This window comes from Colius striatus, chromosome 5, assembly GCF_028858725.1.
Source record: "Colius striatus isolate bColStr4 chromosome 5, bColStr4.1.hap1, whole genome shotgun sequence".
In the NCBI taxonomy this organism is placed as follows: Eukaryota; Metazoa; Chordata; class Aves; order Coliiformes; family Coliidae; genus Colius; species Colius striatus.
In genome coordinates this window covers 20388455-20412523 of record NC_084763.1, presented here as the reverse complement: position 1 = coordinate 20412523, position 24069 = coordinate 20388455, and the positions used below count along the sequence as shown (strand labels likewise).

Sequence of the window (24069 nt, the reverse complement as noted above, 5' to 3'; positions counted from 1 at the left end):
CTGCTAAAATTGCAAAATCCTCTTTAATAATCAGGCCTACAGACTATGTATGAAACAACCAGACTCATACAGCAGGAGAACAGTCAGCTCAGACAGCACAGTTTACTTATCCAGACACAGGTTACTTAACAAAACTCATAAAAAAATCTTGTCACTCCTTTTTTTGTAAAAAGATTAAACTAGTAGCAATGACGTTGCTCTCTAAAGTGTCTTTATTTTATGTACTCTTAGTGATGTGCCGATTGATGCAATATTGCAGAAGTTTGATATCTGTAAGATTGAAGAAGTTAAATTTACTTCTGGTCTGGTCTCGGGGAACATGTTAATTTAGGTATTGTTGTTGGAGAGTTAAAAAATTTTATTACATTGAACCATAAGAGTTATTATTCAGCATGCAATTGCACGGGAGATCTAAAAAGACACAAATCCTCCTGTCTAAAGTTTGTACATTCTTGACTTCTAAGTGATTGGAAAAATCTTCTTATAAATGAATTTGCAAGAATTTGTGAAAATCTCTTATCTGTTTGAACCTATTTTTTTAATGAAAAATCTTTTAAACAGTCTATTAAGGCACATTTAGAGATGCCACTGGTGTTGCTTTTCTTTTAGAATTTATAAATGTTCCAAATATTAATTTACAGAGGGTCTTATCCATTTGATATGGTTAAACCTTTTCCTCTAAACAAATAATTATGACAAACTTATCAACACATTTTTTAAGCTTGTCACATATTTTCAGATTGGTAGCTGAATGTATTTGACATCATTATTTTACAGTGAGAAGGAATTTGAGAAATGAAACAACAAACCTAAAATAATAAGACAATAACTGATGTAATGAGTGTTCTAAAATGGGATAAAACAGTTTATGAAAGAGAGACTGCAGAAGTTCAGGAACAAATTCTATTTATTGACAACAAATTAACAGCATCCTAAAATGATTATTGCCTTAGTTATTGTTTCATTGTTTCTCTTTGATAACAATATTATTGGTTAATTGCTAGATTGTGACCCTAAAACTATTGTTTGTCCTTGAGTCGACACAGAAAATATTTTCTATGAGATGCAAATGAAAATTATTGAATCAGAATCTAATTTTCTTGCCACAGGGTGAAAAAAGAGTGTTGGATTCATCTGAAATACTTTATTGAAGTACTGAAGCTTACTCTAAATTTTCAGATTTCCATCTCTTCTAGAGTAAGATGAATTTATTACTGTCAAATGAGTTGCTCTGGAGATGTACCAGAGTAACTATGAGAACACAGAAGAAATTTTAAATACATATATCTAAGGATGAAGATGATAAACCCATTTTTTAAAAGGGTAAAAACGTATATTGATTAAAATGTCATTCATTCCTTGTCATTATGGACCTATTTCCTTAGGGAATCAAGGAGAAGAAATGGTGATGCATATCGGGAAAGGATTTTGGTTTGATTTTGGCCTCCTGCCTTGCTTCTTATTTACCTTAAGCAATAACATATGTTTGAGTAGTAGTAATAGCAGAGCATAATTTTGGTGTACATGCTTGCAAGTACAAAGAAACATAATGGAAGGCCAAACTGGTTGCACTTGAACAAGATTTTCTTAGAATCCATTCTACTGAAGATTTTCAGACAGGTTCAGCATCTTTTACATGGAAAATATTTGTAGGAAGTTGAAGTGTAAAGTTTAATCCTAGGTTGTTAATATCATACTCGTAAGAGTAACCTTTTTTAATGTATATTGTGTATATTGTAAGCAATATGAGAGTATAGGTCTAAAGACAAATTTTGCACATTTTGAAAAAAAGTTAAAAACAGTAAGGAGAGAGAAGGACATAGTAATAATGGGAACAAAGAGGCATTTCATTTCGAGCAGATTAACATTCCAGAGGAAGAATTAGATTCACAAAATGTCACCCCAAAAAGCCCAGTGACTGAAATACTTTATATATATAATGAAAAGTAAGTATCTGCTTGTGAAAAAATACTCTAACATCTTATCTGGGTTCTTCTGGCCAATAAAATTATAAAAGCATGTATGCTGGACACTTAACACTGTGCAAAAATACAGTGCAGTGGTGAAGTAAAACAATAACCTTCAAATTAGCAAAAACTGAGCATAATTTAACAATTCTAGCCAAAGTTATACATGCATACTCTGGATCAGAATTCTATTTTTACTCAGTCCACACTGATATAGATCTATTCCAAGAAAACTAAGTTCATTTGGAGATTTTCACTTCCACCATTTTCATTATGTAAGACCATCGCATGGCCCTAAAATTTTAAAAGAATTATTAAAACTATTATAATTATGGCAATCTCTTCTTTTTGTTCTTATTAAAAGAAAACAAGATGTGTACTGTATTATACTCTGTCAGTTCCCTTCCACTTTCCTCAGAAAACAGTCAGGAACTTGCTGGAGGATTTCTGAAAAAGTAAGTTTCTGCAATATGCCCACAAAATAAATAATTAAAAGCCATATAAACTATTGCAAGCTATTTGTTTAGCTCTCAGCACCTGAGAAGTTGTTCCACTTGGCTTTACCTGTGTCTCTTGGATAGAAAGTGTCCAGCTCCTTTTTGCCTAACAAATCCACCAGCATACACACCTTGACAGGTCAGGAAAACCTGATCTCCCTCTTCATGTGAACACTGAAAGCAAACTGTGATAGATAAGGACCTGAAGAAGAAAGAGAAGCACTGTAGGAAGTGAGGGGTATATGTAAGGAGTGCTGCAGTAGAGGAAAAAAAAATGAATTTAACCGCTGTGGCACAAGGAAAGGAGTTATGGAAGGGATCTTGTCATAGTGGAATGTAGTTAAGAACTTAGTGACCAAGGAGCTGCAATTTCTATTGAAAACCCACTTGTTTTAGTTTTCTCTCAGCTAATACTGAAGGAGCTTCTATAGCAGACTTGCTGTAACTCCTTTGTGCAAAGCCTATTTAGGACATTTTTTTTTTTTGCAAATATTCCTAAAGTTTGAAATCAAATAAAGAAAATGCAAATCTAAAGCAGTGAGCATGCATGCACCTCATCTTGTTTCAAAACAAAGCTGGCACAAAGGGACAGTTTGGGTGGAAGCAGGAGGCTGTACGTTGCTAACCGTGTGAGTTAACTACCAGTAACCGTGTTCTGAGAAATGGGGTGCAGAATGCAGAGCAATATCAATGGGACACATCTGTCTCATGACTTCTGAATTATAATATTCTTTAAATGTTTTATAGATTGTATATTAATCTTGTTATGAATGTAGTCTCTGTTTACTTGTCATTTTGCAGAGAGAAAATCCTTTAGGAAATGAAACATCTCAGTTACAGAAATATCTTGTTATGATCAATACAAATCTTATGTACAGGCCCATATAACAACAGAAGCATTTGGCTAGATATTGATTTTTTTTTTTCTTTTAATATTTTTTTAGGAACAAATCACACTCTATTTGGATTTTTTTGGGCAAAAAAAAGTTTTGTTTGTTGTTTCTAATTTTGCTTCAGTTACAGAAAGTATAGTAAGACTTAGTCATTAGTTTTACCAACAGGAAGGACAATTAGCATCAGGTCCCACTTCAACTGTGAAACAACACACATAAGATTACTGCCTGAAAATCTCTGGCATGTTAGTAAGAACCAGACCAAAACCTAATTAACAGAAGCTAAACATTCAAATTATTTCATACCAAATGTGTTGAAAAATGTCAATGTTACTGGATTTTAGTTGAAAACATGATGACACATTAAAGCAATATATTTTAAAAATGAAATCCATAAGGTTGCTTCTCTGTACAAAAGAAGACATTAAACATATGCTGTATAGTTTCCTTCACTTCGTGTGGAAGCTGAAATTTGTACAGCTGATTGCTAGGTTATTAAGTTTTCTCCTGTGAGCAAACAGCTGATAGCTGATTATGTTTTTGTCATATGTCTTGAAGACTGAGATAAGATCAAGGAGCCCAAATTCTGAACAATGCTACACATTCTTTTCTAGGAAAACCTAAATGGAAGAGAAAATTGTTCAGGAAGAAGATTAATTGTTAAATGCTGCAAAGGCAGAGGTCAGTGTGACTAACCTTTGTATGGTAGAATGTTTTCGTACAGACTATTGAAGTTCAAGAATGTATGAATCTCACATCTTTGCCTAATTCAAGTTTGAGGCAAATGATATTTCTGTTCTACTCTAATTAGTTCCTATTTCCCAAATCTAGCCAGAGACAGCTATCACAAAAATCATCCTAAAGTTTCTTTCCTAGGAACTCATACTCTGCAAAGAAACGGTGATAATTCTAGGGACTGCAATAAGAGTGGGGACCACAACAGGTGGGTAAATGGCTGAGAAACAAGCTTCTCAATTGTTTAAAGCAGATCTTAATTATGACTATAACTGAAAAAGTTTGCTGAGAGTACCTCCAAAGAAGAAAATATAGAGCCTATGGCATGGATTTTTCTATTGCTAGATACAATAGAAAAAGGGATGTTCCAACCTCCTGACACCCACCATTTAGATATTTGTAAGTATTAATGAGATCCCTCTCAGTCTCCTCTTTTTTAGACTAAACAGCCTTTCCTCATATGAAAGATATTCCATACCGCTGATCATCTTGGTGGTCCTGTGCTGGACTCTCTCTGGAAGTTCTCTGTCCCTCTTGAGCTGAGGAGCCCAGAACTGGACACAGAACTCCAGATGAGGCCTCACCAGGGCAGAGTAAAGGGGCAGCAGAACCTCCCTTGACCTGCTGCACACACTCCTCTTGATGCATTTTCTTTATTTCTTTTCTTAATTGATTTTTTTCCTTGTGTGCTGTTTTACTTTTTCATTACTATGTCATATGAAATGGTAAACAGAAATAGCTTATCATTATTATTGTTGTTTATTATTTTATAAAGCTACATTTCTTACATGTTTTATAATTTGACTTTTTTTTAAGATATGCTGTTATGAAACAGAAGTTATATGATAGGATAGTTCTTCCAGAGAAAGAATCTTTCCTGCTTCTCAAGAAATCTTCAAAATATGGTAGATTAGTTGGTTTTGCTGCTTGTGTCCTAGTTTGGAAAACCCCAAAATTAGTCCTATGACAATATTCCTATTAATTTTGATGCCTAATAGTCAACTGAAAATTTCTGTGTATGGAAAAACAAGCTTCAAGTTATTATTGAAAAAAATATTGCCTCTTATGATAGGATTGATACTAAAAATGACTTAATAGCTACAAATGAGTGTTTATGTAATTTTCCATTTGGAGTTTCTGTAGTCAAGTAGAGTGAGGAAGCAAAGTAACAAGGTTAATGATCTGACCTGTGCAGACAGCTGTATCCCACAGCATGCTTTAGAAAAGTCAAGCTAATTGTGTTTATAGTAACTGTCTTTCCTGAATCCCTATTTTTTCTTCCTCTCTCCAACTCTTTATTGCCTCTTAAGTTACATTTAAGTTCATGATTTAGACAGTTTAAAGCTTTTCTTTATTTATATATATGTATATATATATGTGTGTTCATAAAATGTCATACAACATAGGGTATAACAAAGTGAGTTATTGCTGATAGAGTATGCCAGCAACACCAACTTGTGAAGAAAATAAGTAGCAATTAAAAAAGGGAACAGAAATAAGTTTCAAAGTTCTGTCTCTCCATTTCTTCTGTTTCCTGGAGTAAAAAGAGGTGAGTCTTGCTTATTTTAATATTCAGGGCTTTGTTAAGAGAATGAGAAATTAAGGCAAGGGATTATCTGTCTTTCCTCAGAGAAAGAAGGCTGATCAACTTTCCTTGAAGCAAGAGAACCTCTTGGACAGCCTGCTGGAAGGGTTTTTCCATCTAAGCTGAGGCTAAAAACTATTTGAAAGTCTTATGAAAGAGAAAAATAAAAAAAAGTTAAGTCTAGAAGTGTTCTAAAAGCGTTGGGAGACTTTTATTCCTCTTCTGAATGAAGTTCAATTTATTACTTCTTCCAATGCTGGCTTGTTATTTAGTGCTTGGATGATTGCCTTGATGAGAGATTTCGTTTTTCCCTGAAACATATTTTCTTTTTGGCTCCTGCTGTGGCTGCTCAGTTTCCCACTGACGTGACTCCCACACAGGAGTCCACATTAATATAGAAAACAGTACAGCAGCATTCAGGTTCTGACATGTTTGTTAATATTCCAGGAAAAGTGTTTCTTTTGTTTCCTTGAGTTTCCCCAGATTGTTCCTTACCACAAGTTGCTTTGATCAAAACTGGGTTACATTTGTTACCATACAAAGAATTAGTCAAACTGACCTACCACCTGCTGACCTCTAAAGACAGAGACCTCCATGAGCTACAGCTTCCTCCTTCCATGCTGCTCTCCCCCTATACCTTTCAGTGAAGTTGTGCTTTCATCTGACTGCAGAATTCAGCCTGCTAATCCAGCAGGACTTTAACCCAAGTTTAAAAATAAGAGAGAACATTTCTTTACCGGGTTAGCTGATGAGGTCATCTACGTAACACAAAAGTATAGAGGATCAGGAAAGCTCACATAGGCAGGTGCAGAGGATGAGTAAGAAGTTTCTGTTGCACAAAAGATGTTGAAACAGGCTTACATATGCAGATGTTTCATAGTTAACATACACTAACTCTGAAAACCTGATTTAGGCAAAAGGTAAAACTAGAAAGGAGAGAGACCATAAAGGGAAAAGGAAAATTCTTCCCAGTGGCCAACTGGGAAAAGCAGTGACAGGATCCCTGGAAGAGGTCTGGGCATTTCTCCAGTGCAGTTGGTGACAGTGAGTAATATAATTGCTTACCTTATTTTATTCTGATGCTATACACTTTTAACAGGATGTCCTCTAACCACCCCTCTTCCGACCCTGGTTGTTCCCATTAAGTGATACTGTTAGTGCTGATTGTGATACAGGAATTAGCTGGCAGTGGTGTTTGTTTATTTCTTGTTAAGCTTGTATGTACACCTATTACAGGTTAATATTTCTTGAATGCTTAAATGATTGTTATTTACTTGCTCGTGCACAGTGATTTTGTTCTCTTGATAAACTAAAATCTACAAAGTGAGATAAGTAGAAAAGGTGAATGGGGCATTCTTAGACCAGCAATAAGTGAGAAGCAACTGCTATTTGGGCTAACAGATGCAAGACTTCGAGAACAACAATATAAGAACAAGATTATGAGAGAAAAAATAATACTGCAGAGGCTCTGGAAACACTGCCTTAATGGTGCAGGTAAACATGGTGCTGCAAGTAGTAGTCCCATACAGTTGCTATTGACTAAGGCACTATGGCACCTGAGGCACTACACAATATTTGCTACTATTTCCAAAGTAAATCCACTATACCACATGCTTTCTTTGCTTGTCTGAGAGTTATTTGTTTTAACAGGCTAGATTCCATACTTTTTGTTTGTTATTTTTAACCAGCAATCATAGATTTTGTGAAGTTTTTACCGAAGTCTTTCAGAGTGATTATTGAAATAGTAGCTTAGGAAGGTTAATTTATGCAGTCATGAACAATACATGTAATGACTCTATCTTCTCATATTTATACATACGGGAAGGTCTGAAATTGAGTGATCTTCCTACATTTCAGTTCCACAAGGTCAGACTTCATGTTCTGTATTTTGTTAAAATAAAAGAAAATCAATGAAAACAGCAATAAAAAGCTGTACCTCGTTTCTTCTCTTTCCTTTAGAAATTTCCAGTTAAGGAATTAGTTCTACAGCATTTCACCTACATATGTTCTTTGCCCTTTATTTGCAAGAAGTAAAGACATGGGCAAGGTCAGCTACATTTACTCAACATTTAGAGTTTACCTGTGTATACATAATATATAATCTTTCCATATTATCTTTCTGGATTCTTCCATGACTTGTTTACTGATACTACTCAGTTCTTATGCTTTAAGATAGTGTTGAGTACAGCTTAGACATCAAGAAATTTAGACCTCACATTCTCCCCACATGATAAATATAACTCTGTCTTCTGAGTAACCCCTTGGAAGAAGTCACTTCCCACCCTTCCTGTGAGGATGAGGCACTTGATCCTGATCCTGTGGTTCAGTAGGCTAAAGAAGAGGTTCACAGTGCTTCAGTCTCATTGCCACCTGAATTGCAAAAGGTTATGAGACAGATAACGGCATTTCTGCATCAGGTCCCATAGGAAATATGGCAGTATAATCATGTCATAGTTTATAGCTTACTTTTACTTTTGGTGTTTTAAATAAGTGTAAGTTATATAACCTTGCACATTTTGTGCTAAAAACATTTGTTTCTGTATTTTTCTCTGTTCAGTGTCACTTCCATTTAATGAGATACAGGACCAATCCATGGTATAAATACCTGGCTTTGTACAAATTATTTCAGAACTCTCCAAATAGTTATTCTCTTGCATGAAAATTTGCATGCAGCCAGATACAAATCTACTGCCATTAGAGTCAGGACATTCTTCACTTTTTTTAGATTGGACTTTGGAGAGACAAGGCAAGACTTCAAGCTATCTCCCATAACAACACTGGAATATGACTGCAGCATCTTTGTACTCCTTTTCTGCTGACATTGTCTTGCAAGTATAGTTACATTTTTGTTAATATGAAACTATTTTGGACCAGTAAGGGGAATTTTGTCAAAACTCAAAACATAATTTGTGTTTTTACCAAAAAAAAAAAGTCAGAAAAGTTACTTGATTCCCTAACAATGTTGTTTCACTGCAGTACAGTTACTAGACAACATTGTCCTGGGATCCTGGAGTTTGGGTCTTGTTACTGAACACCAGCCTGTTGTTCTCATGTGAGTCTCTTTCTGATGTGAGAGGGACAAGATAGTGGGAAGGGGAATTTTGTTCCAAAGCAGAATTAAAAAAAAAACCTCACAGAAACAACAAAGGTTCTTTTGTGCTGCTTATCATCTTTATTTCTATTTCCTTTTTCTCTTATACACATTCTTTAAGTTCTTTAAGATTCATTTCAGGAACTTTTTTCATGGCAATCTGCTGCTATGCCTGATTTTCCTTCACTGAGACAATACTCGGTCCAATTATTTTTTTTTCTTCTTCTGAGGTAATCAAAACCCTGACAATTTTACTGTATATTTCTATCTGTACTCCTTATTGAAAGTTCCATATTCTTTGCATTTCCCACACCATATCCTCTCCTTTAGCCAAAATCTGATTATTTTTTTTTTCTGATGACCATCTTATGGCAAAAGCAGCTTCTTCCATGACTATTTGGATATCTTACATAAATCAGTACATCTAAGCTTAGATATTCCTGCTTTAAGCTCTCCCAGTCATTCAGGAGGTCCATAATAGCTTCATTATAAGAAATAATAGGTTATGTCTATTTCAGGCATTTTCTTTACTTTTCCATTAAAGTGATTCTGCCTGTTTGTTCAACACCACCGCTGGCCTTTCTACAGTTTTAAGTATTTTCCCTCTGAATTTTTCACAAGACCATTCTCACCTGGTAAACCTACTATAAGATGGTTTGTTTTCTTTTGAATATGATAACTTAAGTACAGTCTCATTAGTTACCTCCCACTCATCCTCTTGCAACCCAAAATACATTTTTTTTAATGGATCTTGCTCAAGAATACAGTGTTGGCAAGCCCTATATTGAGAGTCTTAGAGAGATTTTGTTTCAGAAAAGGTGACTTTGGGATACACAGTGTTCCGATAAATAGTGCATTATAGAATTTTACCTTTTTTGGAAAAGACTTTTCTTGGACACAGTTCATCATTTTCTGAACCATTTTTGACATAATTTCTGTCAATTTGTGAGAACATTCTTTAACCAGACCACAGCATTTTAGATTAATGTTGCTTTTCTGAGAAAACTGCATACTGAAATTCTTGCTGTTTAAAGAGGTCTCATATCACTGAAACAAGCATTTTGGAACTTGCCTCTTCTCATCCAAAAAGTTAACTCAAGATTACTCTTCAGTTTCAGGGACTGAGAAAGGAACATTTAAACTGTAAAGGCTCAAAATGTTTACTTTCAGCCATGGAGTCCTGGCACCTTAATATTGAAGTTTAATAATTATAGAGAGAAATCATTACAGTAGAAGTCATTATAAGCAGGCATGAAATTGTCATGGGGGTCATAGAAGCTTGTTAAAGCAACAGTGAACAGCCGAGAAATTATATGTATGATAGCTTTGAGCTGCTTTGAGTAACAATATCAGAGTAGTATAGCACTTGTATGAAATGACGGATGTTTCTTATTCAGAGATTGTGAGAACAACAGGTGATATTTGAACAGACAGTGGTTTTGGCATGAGGAAGGTATGGATATTGTTATTTGGATATCTCACATGTGGACTCAATGATCTTACAAGTCTTTTCCAATTGTAACTATTCTGTGATTCTATGAGATGAAAATCATATGTAAAAGCTGTGTGCTGTTAATGTGTGCAGGACTAGATGTGTCTGTGATACTGAAAAGCTCAGGATACTTCATGACTTTTTACGGAGCACAAGCAAGAGCTGCACTAGCCAGATTTTCTTTCATGGCCTCTTCCAGGGCTGGATAGAATCATAGAATCACTACGGTTGGAAAAGACCTTTAAGATCATGAAGTCGAACCCCTAGCCTCACACTGCCAAGCCCATCACTAAACTAAAATATATCCCTCAGCACCTCATCTATACGTCTTTTAAATATCTCTAGGGATGGTGACCCCACCACTTCCCTGGGCAGCCTATTCCAATGCTTAACAACCCTCTCAATGAAAAAGTTCTAATGTCTAATCTAAATGTTCCCTGGTACAACTTGAGGCCATTTCCTCATGTCCTAGGATTCATTACTGGAGAGAAGAGATTGCCCCCACCTCACTACTACTTCCTTTCAGGTAGTTGTAGAGAGTGACCATATCTCCTATCAGCATCCTCTTCTCTAGGCTAAACATCTCCATCTCCCTCAGCTGCTCCTCAGAAGATTTGTTCCCTAACGTGTAATTTGTTCACCTTCATTCTTTTTGTGATCAGTAGCTGAAAGATCTCTGTGCTTATCATGTGGACAATAAATAGTTTTAACTGGCGTTGCAAGGTACAAGGGGAAGGACCATGAAGCTTTTCAAGTCTCTTTGCACCAAGATCCTTGTGTGATCCCTTTTGTGTTGAAAGCATTTTCTTTATGCACCTACTGATAAATTTCATTTGTACATAGAATCCAGTGTACCACAGTGTTTTTTTTCCATTTTCACTTCCAAAGGGGAAACAAATTTCCACAGAATCTACTCCTTTCAAGTGATAACATTCTCAATAGTAGGTAAATAGCTCTTTAACCCCAGATGATCACACTGTAAAGAAATCTGCTTCCTTAGTTCTGGTTAAGTTCACATGCACACAGCATAAGAGTGGAAAAATAAATATTTCGTTGCAACTTTGATTCAATTTAATCTCTTGGATCTAAATTGTTGTGCACGTCATATATGTGTAATGTGAATTTGTATTTCCAGGTAAATATGTAGAAAAAAAATGTAAAAGATATATCTTAGACTAGTTAAAATTTCCTTCTGAAGAAAAGATGTAGATGTCTGCTTCTGTTAATGGAATTTAATTCTGAAGAACTTCAAAGCTATCTCTGCTAAAAGTTTCTCTCTTTTACTATAGTTCATCTATTACAATTGCACCAATTGATTATTTGTGATGACAAATGAGCAGTAACTGAATTGACACTATTTGAACAAAATCCTTTTCAGTCCTTATACTTTAGAGTTCAGGTAGATGCAAATAAAAAGGGAAATAAAAAAGCAACAGGAGTATATTGAGATTTCTAATGGAGGAGCAAATGATTGGTGTTAGTTGATTTGTTTTGTTTTCCTCTTGCTAAGATCCCAGGAGCCCATTTCACCAAATGAGGGTTATTTTTTTTGTTCCATTTATTTATTTATTTTAGTGCCCATTTTATAGTTTCTGGCTTTTTGGTCTGCTTTGTTCTAGACATAGGTACTTTGATTGATCATGAAAAAAACTGTAGTCATTATTCTGGTATTGACCTAATGCACTAATGGCACTGAAGGCTGGGTTTGAGATCGTTAAACACTGAGTCTCTTAAATAGCTTATGATATCTGTTTATCAGTAAGACCAGGAGATGATTTAGCATTCAGATGCCAATTTTTTCTTGGATGTCTCTATGCTGACCTGCATTACTGATTAATCCATTCGTTAGTTATAAATGTTCTATACAGTAAAGCATTTTCACTGTCAGACTAAATATTGTTGTAAATCCAAACTGGAATGATGATTTCTTAGCTGCTGAATACAGAACTTTTCTACATAAGGGGAATTCATTTTGGCAATGTACGTTAAGTGGGAACTATGGCAGCTCACCCCTGAGCTGAGTCCATAGAGCTAGGTACTTCAAATATTGTTTTGTTCCCTGAATTTGTAACTGCTACCCAATTTTATAAATAAATGTCCTTGTAATGTCAGTCAATTTGGAATTACTTGGCCAAGTAAATCAATTACACAGCTTACAGTGATGGGTCTTTTTCTCATCAGCCTAAACTTGTAGTTTATTATGCAATTGATCTCCTTTTACTGTACTACTGTAAATTCATTGGAATATACAGTATATTTTTAGTGAAGTGTAGGAAGTATAATCAACTTTCTTTTTGACTCACCTAGATCTGTGTAAATCTTAACCTCACAGTAGCGACCCAGTTAACTGCTCTGAGATTTTTAAGAGGAACTTTATTTGGAAGCATATGCATGATATGTTTTCCTCATTCAGATTCAATGTACAATAAAGAAGTAGTTGGTAAATGATCTTGAAGTCTAATTAAACTCACTTGCATCTAAATGGGCTGAGATAAAGCTAGATGTTCTCATATGCAGTTTTAATCTTTCAATTAGATATTCCTAACTGTGTGGTCATGTTCTGTGAGTAGTAATTTGCTTGAACCTGGGATGAGACTGCTTTTGTTAAGTTGTCCATGTAGGAGCTGTGGAATCCAACCCAAATATATTTCATCCTTTCATCCAGAAGTATTGCAAATTGTTCTCTGTTCAATAGGATAACTATATGGGTCAGTTAACTAATACAGCTTCTTTGATTGCTGGGAGGGTTTTTTGTGGGTTTTTCTTAATTTTTTTTCTTCCTTTTCATTCATAAATAATTTAACATTTAAAATTAGAATGGTGGTTGGTTGTGCTCAGTTGCACGAGAAGTCAGATAGATGTTCTCTTCACTGATAAATATGAAGGCTTACAGAAACCATCTGGACTTTGATTGAATGAACTGTTACAAGAACTGAGGAAGCACAACGATGAGATTTATAGCACACATAGCTACAGTGCTAAAGCAAAAAACATCTTGTCATTTTTTGCTAAATAAGATGACAGTAAGATTTATCAAAGGAGTGTTGAGTTTAATTGTAACATGGTCTCACTACAAACAGTCAGATAAATAGTGTGTATTAATTATGAAACAGAGAATTGCATAACAGCCTTTTCCTTTAATTATCTCAATTTTAAAACTCTGTCATGGGATATTTAATGAACCTGTTTGTATCAGATGGCATGAGATATAAACTTGTTCTTTTTCTTAGAATTTTTGAGTGTGAGGTCATTGAAACAGAATGAAGGTGTGCAAACCTGATTGAAGGTGTAGTTAAGATTGTTTTGTCTCAGCTTATTTAATTGCCTTTGAGTTTATGCTATGTGTGTGGCAGAGGTTTCTGGAAACTATGAGAGTCGTTTGTTGATCAATGTCCTGTCCACTCCTATATCTCTTACTTCCAAAGCAAATGCAGACATGCAAGATCCTAATACTCTTCCTTCAAACTTTAACATGAAAAAGTCATTTAATCTTCATAGAAAATGAGCTTAAAGGAAATGAAGCATAGCTGAAACAAATCTGCTTTTAAATTGTGTGGAATACCTCTGTCGTATTCATCCATCTCTGCTGACTTGTTGCTAAACACCATGAATGTTGTTGGATTATTTTTTCTATCTAGGCTTATAGTCCTGTCTTTAACAGAAACATGTTTAAATCATCCTTTCAGCATCACATACAGACTTGTGCAGTTAAATACATCTATTTTTATCCAAACTTAATTTACAAAGATAGAGTTTGAATATTTTTCAAAAATTTTGCACAGATTTACAGCACTTAATTTCTGAGCTTAAGAGTGCTACTTGTGATTTTACCAAAATCTGTTCTTACAGGTTGTATGCAGATCTGGAGCAGTTCTACTCTGTTTTTGCAAATACCCTGTAGTCTTAAATGGTCCCAAAGACTTAAGGTTACATGTTTCTCACTAGATAATGAATTTAGAGCATATATGTTCTCTTTTTTAAAATAAATACATTTTTAAAACATTGTATCTATCTGTATTCTAGTACTGTCCCTTGGTCAACCATGATGAATAAAGTAACTTTATATTCAGGTTGATATGAATTCAATATTGTCTTTATTATAGAAATGTTGCAATCTACACATAAACATATACCAAATTTACACAGACAAGTAGGTTTGTGTCACTCATTGCAAGTTTCCTACTGTCAGTTCAGAGAGAAGCAAAAGTACTGTTTTCCAGTCCATAGATTTCTAATAAAATATTCTTCTTCCTACTATGGATTTCAAAATCTAGCTAGGTAGCTATGACTGAAAATCATAGAATTAAATGCTGAGCTTGTTGTTTGTGTCAGACTGAAGCGTGAATTATATAAATTTCACTCTCAGTTGTTCTTTGAAATATTCCATGATGTTTTATGTGCACTAGGTATAGCAGATGCTATTAAAGATTCCAAGTTATGAAAATTAATTACAGAAGTCAATAAAATCTTAACCACAATATTATAACATATGTTTCTTAAGAAATTTTTCTTTGTGTAGCAGGTAAATGTTAATTATTCCCTAATAAATGTTACTGGAGAATTTGATGAAACAAATAATTATTGGACAAAATCTTGTTGCTTGATTCTTAAACATTGCAAAAAAAATATTTTCAATAAATTAACTAAACACGTCCTTTAGTCTCCTAGTTTGGGATTACAGACACATCTTTCATCATTTGATTTGAATTTCAAGCTCAAGAAAAACAGAAAATACAAATCTGATTGTATTTTTCTGAAGCTCGGGGTTTACTATTGCACTCAAGAAGTTCAGTAAAATTAGGCTTACAAATCTTATCAGACATCTGCTGATGTTAAGAGAAAAATTACCTCAAACTGTCACTGGACTGGCTTTTAGAAGTAAATAGATTTCCTCAGTGAATGTTAGAATAACCAAAACTGTTCTAGGTTTATTTTACTGTAAACCAAAGCAAGGTTTGTCCATCTTAAATTCTTCATAAAATCATGATATGCTTGGTAAGCTCCAGTGTATTCCTATTCATAATAATATTTAAACATTCTTGAACTCAGAGAGCATCCTTCTTACCCTTTCTGTCCTTTCAGTACTCTATATTGTGTTTCATGCAATTCACAACAATTAGAATTTTTTAAAAAAAGTGTTTGTGTCACATAATAATATCTTAAACAATAAGAAACTTGAGAGTAAATTTGATAGCTACAGCTGAATTTAGAATTTTAACACTGCATCATTAAACTGCACTGCAAGCATATGATTTCAATTCTTTTGCCAGTGTGGGGATTTAGTTTTGTGTTGACAGGGGGAGCAGCATGTCAGTGTATGAATGATAATGATACTTATTCCTTAGTTAGACAAATAAAAATGACAGGCTAAGTGAAGCACTGCACTGAACCAGAATGCATTTTTAAATTGCATTATTTGGTAGATGAGAAAAGTCTGTTTTAATATAACAATCATTTATTGAAAGACTTTAATTAGACTTAATTAAAAACTGTAGCAAAGTCTTAATAGCAAATTGATCATTTAATAAACGTCAGTATTGTCTTCAAAATACTGAAATCTTTAGCAGTATCAACCATAGTATTTCATCCTTTGAATAAATGAAGAACAATGTAACTGAAGTTGTTGGAATTTCATGGTTGTATAACTCTTGTGACAGTTAAGGCTGAAACAGACTTATTTTTACTCTATTTTAGTTTATGAATTCTTTCCTTTTTCCCTTCATGAATAATATATCCTGTATAGGGATTAAGCATGTCATCCTGAGTTTTCCATTAAAATAGTTCATTTTTTCTCTTTAAATGTATAAATATTTATTAAGAGATTCTGGGTTAGTTAATAGTATTTTCTCTTAATACATATACATGCATCCACATGCACATCATTCTGAAAAATGAGAGGTATCTGATTTGGGACTAGACCGATTCTAAGCTCCCATTAACAAGCTGTAAGGTAAACATTTTTTAATAAGCAAAAAATAGCCTTTCCTTCCTCTATGAAATGTAGACAGGTTCCTCTCATAAAACTTTTTTTTTTCTTCCCACTTCAAGATAAGGAAACACAGGCAACAAAAAACCTATATGAGAACTTCATGTGTTATCTGGAAAAGGTCTCCATGATACTTAGAAATGACCATAAAGTGCTAGAGCTGTTGATTAGCTGAAGATGAGAGTCTAAGACACAAATGAGTGTCTAAGACACTTTGAAAGAAAGGGGTAGAAATGAGCGATGAAGCTCATTTGCCAAAGATTTGAATTCAAATCAGAACATTGCTTTTTGTTGATTGATATCATGTCAAATACTATTTTTTAATTTGTCATGCCTATTTCATATGGCATAAATGTGGCGGGGCTCTGGAAGGTAGATGAAAGTGCTCTCAGGTGAACTGGTTTTCCCCTCAAGAAAAAAAAAAAAAAAAAGAAAAAGGAAAAACAGAGTAAACAATGTAGTGCAGGAATGTCCTTCAATTTTATTCTTCAGGATTCCCTTGCAAAATTCTATAAAATAAGCAAGCTTGAGTCTTGATAAACTTTAACTGTAGCTTATTGAGCAGATAGAGTGATATGCAGAGTAGTCTGCGTGGCATAATAATACCTTTGAAATTTCTCCAAATCTGCCATGTTTTTCACCAGTTTTTGGTCAAATGGTTGTTTTTAATGTAGTAACATCCATCTCCAAGGCAGTTATCATGATTGAGGATGCTATGAAGCAAGCTGTATATAGCCAACCATTGTATGAAAAGGCACTGTGGACTGTTAGACGTGATTTCATTTCAGCCTAATGGTTGAAAACCAGAAATTGCATTCTTATTTGCAGACAGTTGAGATTTTGCTTTTGAAAATATGTCCAGTTGTGCCTTCCTTTGAAACTAAAGGAGTGTTATGTCAAATGATCTAGAATTCAGATTGTAATTCATGCTTTACTTTTCTGTTCTTTTACAGATAGTAACTTCATCCTTGCAAATGCTCAGGTGGCTAAGGGATTCCCTATTGTTTACTGCTCAGATGGCTTCTGTGAGCTTGCTGGATTTGCACGAACTGAAGTCATGCAGAAGAGCTGCAGCTGTAAATTTTTACTTGGTGCTGAAACAAATGAGCAGATGATTCTTCAAATTGAGAAATCATTGGAGGAAAAGGTAGAATTCAAAGGAGAAATAATGTTCTATAAGAAGAATGGTAAGTTTTTCTTTCCTATTTTGTTATTCCCAAACTTAGAATTAATGCATAAAATATATAGTATTTCTATGTAATAATTTTGTATGTCTATAATCAGGCCTATAAGAATAGATTTGAAAAAAGAAAGTTGATACACATTATGACTATGTGTAGAACAATGTTACTGATTTTATGTAAGTATACAAGATACAAAGCTGCACAGAAGAGATTCATGGTCCTAAACTGCATTGTGAGACACTCTTATCTGCACTCAGTATGATACTGCGTTTTCTACCTTTTCTCATATTGAAGTTCGTATCCCTCATTGCTGAAAGTGTAATTAAATACCTAATACTCATCATAAGGCAGAAAGTGGCTATGCAAAATTTTCAGTCCCATGAATAAAATGCTCAAAGCTTTGAATGATCCATGTGACTTGTTCTCCACAGCCACCACATATAAATACAATAATGCTTTTCAAAAGTGGGTAAATACTTTCAGTAAAATTTATATCTAAGTATGATTTGTCATGTAAAAAAAAATTAAAATCCAGGCATCAAGCAGCTCCATAGACTTCAGTAAATGTCAAGTTATGCCACCAAAGCTTTCACTTCTATGGTAGGGCATTTATAAGGACAATTTTGTAGTCAAAATGAGTGAGATAGGAAAGCAAGCACCCCATGATATACACTTATCAACTTATGACTTTTATATCAGGCTCCTGTAGTGTACCTATTCTGTAAAGCATTGGTACTGCCATCATTCATGGAATCCTGAAATAGATGACATGAAGTGTGAGACACTGAGGATTGTAACCACTGCAGTGCTATAGGACCCTTCACACATGCTTAATGGCACCATGGACGCCTATTGAGTATCACCTTCTGTTTTATTATATGGCTAGAATTTCTGGGCATATGTTTAGGCCATGTATTTTCATTATTGAATCTACTTATGTCTTTACTAATGAAACAATTTCCCTTCAAATACTATTGTTAACATATTAAATACTTCAAACAGTTAATTTTTTTAAGTAATAACTGCATTGACAAGAAAATAGTGAATGACTTAGACTGGTAGGACAAGGTAGCTTCACTTTCCCTGATGTAAAAAAATGAGAAATGTTGCTTAATTGGCTTATGCCCATGACTGTTATTTTTCCCAGTATGAAATTTTGAAGTTTTTCTGAAGAGGTTGCTAAATCCTTCCTTCTTTTATCTTTTTGGTGAGGCTTGTGGTGAGTGTTTGTTGTTTCTGGTTGGTTTTTAGCATTTAGCAGAGAATCCCACAGTTACTTTAACTCGTGTTTCAGAAAGGTTATTGAAAATAATGTCAAGTTTGTAAATCATATTTGAGTATAGTGGAAAAAAGTATCTTAAACCAGAAGGTAAAGAGATACTTTTCTCCAGTATTGTATAGTGAGGAGTGGGTGTGATGCAATGAGATTTCAATGTATGTAAATGAAAGAAGTAAAGCTAATATATTTATTTCATTGTCTTGCTCCTGAATAATAAACTGATTTCTTCGAAGGAGTACTTCAAAATTATAGTAGATGTGATTAATGCATGTAGAAAGAGATTGCGTGTCAATTTGCTTATCAATAAAGGAACTGAACCACAGATAAAGAGAAATTGTTTAGGTTAAAAGAATTCCCTCAATTTCATCCCTTTGTATAATTTGACTGGAAGCCATTCCAAGACAGTTTCTGAGTATGAATAAATTTCCTAGATTGCCTATTATATTTTTTCATTTTAATGTTTTTCTGTGGCACTGGAAAACAGAAATTGATAGATATTAAAATAACATGAGATTGTTCTTGAATAAAAGCCAAATTTATCTTAAAAAATCATCTTTTAACAGAGCTGCAAAACGCAGACACCAAATTTAGTATATTACCCATTCTAGCTATATGTTTTGGGGTTTGGCTTGGGTTTTTTTCAGAAGAAAATTGAACTTCTGAACCTCTTAGGCTTATTCAGCATTGGCAGGAAAAAGAAAAAACGTAAAAGATGTCATTGTTGCCAAAAAATGTTTTCAACATATTTTATGAAATAACAATTTTCAGAATAAAGGCCCCAAAATGACTGTATGGTTATGTTCAGTGTTCACCTGATATTGAAAATAATTGTCAGTTGGGCTGAAGCCCAGAGTAATTTCAGGAACACAGGTCAGTGAGAGACAAGTAACTCATTGTCACAGAGTTACATTTCAGTGTCCCGTTAGGACTTTAGGGCATCAGAGAGAAGCTAGGTATCTAGCTTTAGTCCACTATTCAGAGGTACAGCTTCACTTGGTAGGCATAGCTACAAGATCAAATGAACACTTTCAGAGACAAATTCAGGGATAGAAGTTCAGCTTCAGAGACAATCCTGAGGTCACATAATAGCTTGATGTCCCTTAACATACATTCTAAAAGCTTAATAAGTAGTACAACATTATAATAAATTACTGTAAGGAAGATGGATGTATAAACACAGTAACTTATTCTTGATAGGTCCCATCCAAGCCTACCATTCTATGATTCAGGATGTAAACTAAAGTCTAGAAGCTTAGAGTGTGTAATTAGCCTTCCCTCTTCCCCTCATTTTTGGGGGAAATAAATTCTAGCTTCTGAAACTGAATATGGGTTGATTTCTTAATTGTCATTTTTTTAAATATATTTTGAATTTTATTTAAACTCAGTTTAAAACTGATATCAATTTTGTTAAATTAGATTATGCATTCTAAACAAGTATCAATTCAATCTCATATGAGTTTTAGTCTGAATTTAGTGAGCTTGAATATGAGACTTCCACAGTTACTTAATCATCATTTAAGAATTCACATAGTACTTCTGCTCAGTAGTTGCTAGTTAGAGGAATGACTGTTATAAATAAAGCAACTACAGTAAACCATGTGAAATTTCATGGAAGGTCCATGCTGCTTTGAGCTGACACTGCAAAAAGAGTGACATGGAAGAAGCTGGGTTGAGGACTGAGTAAGATGGAGCTGCCCATCTGTGGGATGAAATGCAGGTTTTCATTGTCATTTGGCTTTGGATCTTAGAAGAGGGATCATTTTCAGTGGTTGTATTCTAACCAAACTCAAAAAAAATCTTCCACTAGAAGTGGATACAAACTTTTCTCTATGTGTGTTCTCCTTTTGGCATTTTAACAAATCCTTAGAATAGGATGAACTAGTTACACCATCTCATTCAGGATATTTTCTGCTGTGTTAGCACAGAGAAGTATCAGAACTGTGACAGCAGCAACAGCAGCTTCAGAGAGAAGTATCTTTTGAAAATCTCACTGAAAATACTCTTTTCATCATAGTTAGGGTATTCATTGGATTATTCAATCAGTTTCTAACTTTCTATCCATCAGAGATACATTGATTTTTTTTGAAGACAAACAGAAAAAGTAACTGTTAGAAGACAAGGAATTTTATGACTGTTGCCTTTTTCAGGATCATTTTTAATTTTTTTTTTCTTACTACTTTTACATTTTCTTCAAAACATCCACAACAAGTTATGAAGTATGACAATGGAAATGCAAAGTAACCTTTTTTAATTCAAGTGAGTTGTGAGAAAAGAACTCCCTCCCTGGATATCTTTTTTGGAGTAATCTAAAAGCATATGGACACTAAGGTGATGAACTAAATTTAGACAAACCTACTTTTCCTCCCTGTCAGACCATTACAGAAATTTATCAATAGCAAGTACACGTATTTAAATGAAGTCTTAATAATCCTCCAAGCTAAAGTACAAAGCAGCAGCAGCTTGGATTTTTTCCTCCTCTGTTACAGTCTAAGATGATGCCACAATAAACACTACAATTGTTGACTTAGTCCAGTCTAAGCTCCTCATTTTTGGCTACTGGGAGGGTCATACCTTGGTTCCCTTGTGACCCCATCAGACTCATTTATCTGTCTTAAAAATCAGTTTATAGTGTTTAAAAAAAGATCTGTTCTCACACACCCCCTCTTAAGACTTGCAGCAGTCTTTCAACCTCCACTGAAAGGAAATTATCCTCTTTCTATATGTGTTATTTCTGTGACATACTACACAATCAGCAATGGCCACTTCTTACTTAGGAACATTTGAGAGGTTTTGGTGTTGTCCGTTGTGCAATACAGTAACAGGGCCCTTTGTTCAGACTTGTGTGGACAATTAAAAATCCCTCTTGTAATAGGACTGGAGTGAGTAAGTATTTCTGAGACCACCATTACAAGTTGCCTTTCGACTTGACTGTAAGCCAAGCTTGCTTCATCTGTGATTGACCACTGGGACTCAAGGGACACTTTGTTATCTTCTACATGTAAACACTTTCTGAGGTACACCTTAGACGTATGTCTTGTGATGCTTGGCACTTAAAGAGCCCCTAGAGATTTACTTAGTAATTTTTAAGGTCAGCATTATATAGTTTTTTTTGCTTTGTTTGTTTTGTTTATTTTTTTTAAATTTTAAGAGTCAGTATGATCAAATCAAGATGTTATGGTTCTTCTCACTAATGTAAGACAATATGTGTCTTAATAACTCTGTGTCCTTGTCAGGAAGGTCAGGACCAAGGTATTACTTCAAATGAGCAGAATACAGGTGGAAAAAACATGAAGTCTCTTACTGAGTTACTGGATACCACCAGGCAAAAGACCAGTTAAAGTCTAGGTGCAACTATTCCTTTGTGAACAGCAATGACAGCCATAGGCAAATGAAATAAGCCTCAAGACATGAAACATCATCTATAGCCTCTGCCATGGTTGCAGTTGAACAATGTAGCTACAGGATAAGAAATGCTCCATTTGCAGTTAATGTGTGACTTGCGTTGATCAAACAAAGAAAACTTTTTTTCACATTATGAGTTTAATAATATTTAAAATTGTAAAAGACTTAATTATATAAAATAAGGAAAATTATTTTTTCTTAAAAATGGAAGAAAATTGGGTTTTGTTAAAGCTTACTCTTTACAAAAGCTATTTTGGTGGTTGAAGAAATGGTATCCTTTTTTCCCAACAAGCAGTTTAAAAATGTAATGGTTGTGTGAAAATATGCCATAACACTTGAAATATGAGAGTTGTATGGTACCTTTTTAACATGAACTACTCCCTGATCTGAAATCTACCGTGTCTTTGGGAAATCTTAAGTTAGAGAGGAAGCATTTATTAGCATTTTCTAATTAGGGAAAAAAAATAATTCCATATAGAGACATAAATTTTCTAATGACATCTCATTACTAATATAGTGGAAGTCTCTTGAAAAATTACTTGGCAGAATAGTTCATAGCAATATGACCTCACTACTGCTGCACCTTAAAAATGTGGCCTAAAAATAAGAAAGCTTAAAAGCTTTTGCGGTTGATTTGCTCACATTATCTAAATTATGTTACAAAGTATAGGAGATAGAGAATATAAAGAAAAAGCAACACTGAAGAAATAATCTGACTGTAATATCTAATTGTAATTTACATGAACTATAAACAATGATTCTTATCTTTATTAAAGCATCCTTCTTTCTTCTACTTTTCCTTCCTCCTCTTTCATATAACTCAGTAGATATTAGAAAGTTTCACTGATCTTGAGAAAGTCTTTCTCTTAAAAAGCAGTATAGTTGTGGATATAGACAGAAAGCATGTCCTTTTGTTCCTCTGTTTCACAGAAGAGAGAATATCTTTTGCTCCTTTTCTCTCTGAGCACTTCGTTTGATTGACTTATGGCCTCTGAAAAGTAATGTATAGCCTTGAAGTGTGTAGATGTTTTAGACAGTCTCAGCTTCTGCAGCAGAAGAGGAAGGCTGGGCAAACTTCTACTTCTCCATAGTCATGCATGAAGCAGTCAGCAAAAGCCTGCAAGAACACAAAGCAAGGAGATAAGCTGCAGTTAGAAGAAAAAGGGGGTGGGGGAAGCAGTAAAATCCCCTGTGTGCAATGTAGTCTAAATTACTGAGATTTTTTACTGTTATTTAATGATACTGCTCCTTGTTAACTGACAGCACTGATACTTTCTTCTGATGGCACTCATGGTGACATTGGCTAATAGCTTCTTTAATAGCAACTTCATTGATTAAAAGCATAATTCACTAAAAAAAGATTTGTTCTAGAAGTACATCGATAAGTAAATAAATCCGTATAAGAATTTCCTGCTGCTTACTGCATTGTTACAAAATGATAGGCTGTTCATTGCTTAAAGATGCTTACAGATTAGCATTTCCATGCAGGCACGCTGGGCTCTCAGCTGCACTTACTATGAATGGCTGTTAGTAATGCTCTGCATTTTTTAATTTTTTTAAGATATATTTCATTATGCTACTTCTTACATATCCCTTTTAAGGAAGACATATAGGTACTTATATTGCAGTGGGATGTTTATACTACATCAGACCAGTCAATCTTCAAAGTTTCTCACCATTTTATGGCCACACTGAGGCTAATGATAGACTACATTTTCTTTTGGAGTTTTAAATCAAGCTTTAGCTAAAAATTGACTTGTGTCCCCATGAATCACCATGAGTTAGGTCAGAGACAGATCAAAGTATCATCTCTCCTGATGACTAACTGCCTCCTTTCTGCTGACGTTTCCTTATTTTGTTCTTGATCCCCAAATACACATGCTGGATCATGGTGGAAACTAATTACAGCTTTCTGTGCTGACAACTGCAATGAGTTCTTGCATTAGCTCCGTAGTTTT

The 24069-nt window shown here is 34.4% G+C and overlaps 1 protein-coding gene across 1 annotated transcript in view; it reads left to right on the top strand.

Moving 5' to 3' along the window:
- KCNH8 (potassium voltage-gated channel subfamily H member 8) overlaps nt 1–24069 on the top strand; it is a 185671-nt gene that overhangs the window by 41602 nt on the left and 120000 nt on the right. The window contains exon 2 of the mRNA XM_061996509.1: nt 17200–17433. Coding sequence (XP_061852493.1) covers nt 17200–17433 — 234 coding nt within the window. The remainder of the gene's footprint in view (nt 1–17199; nt 17434–24069) is intronic.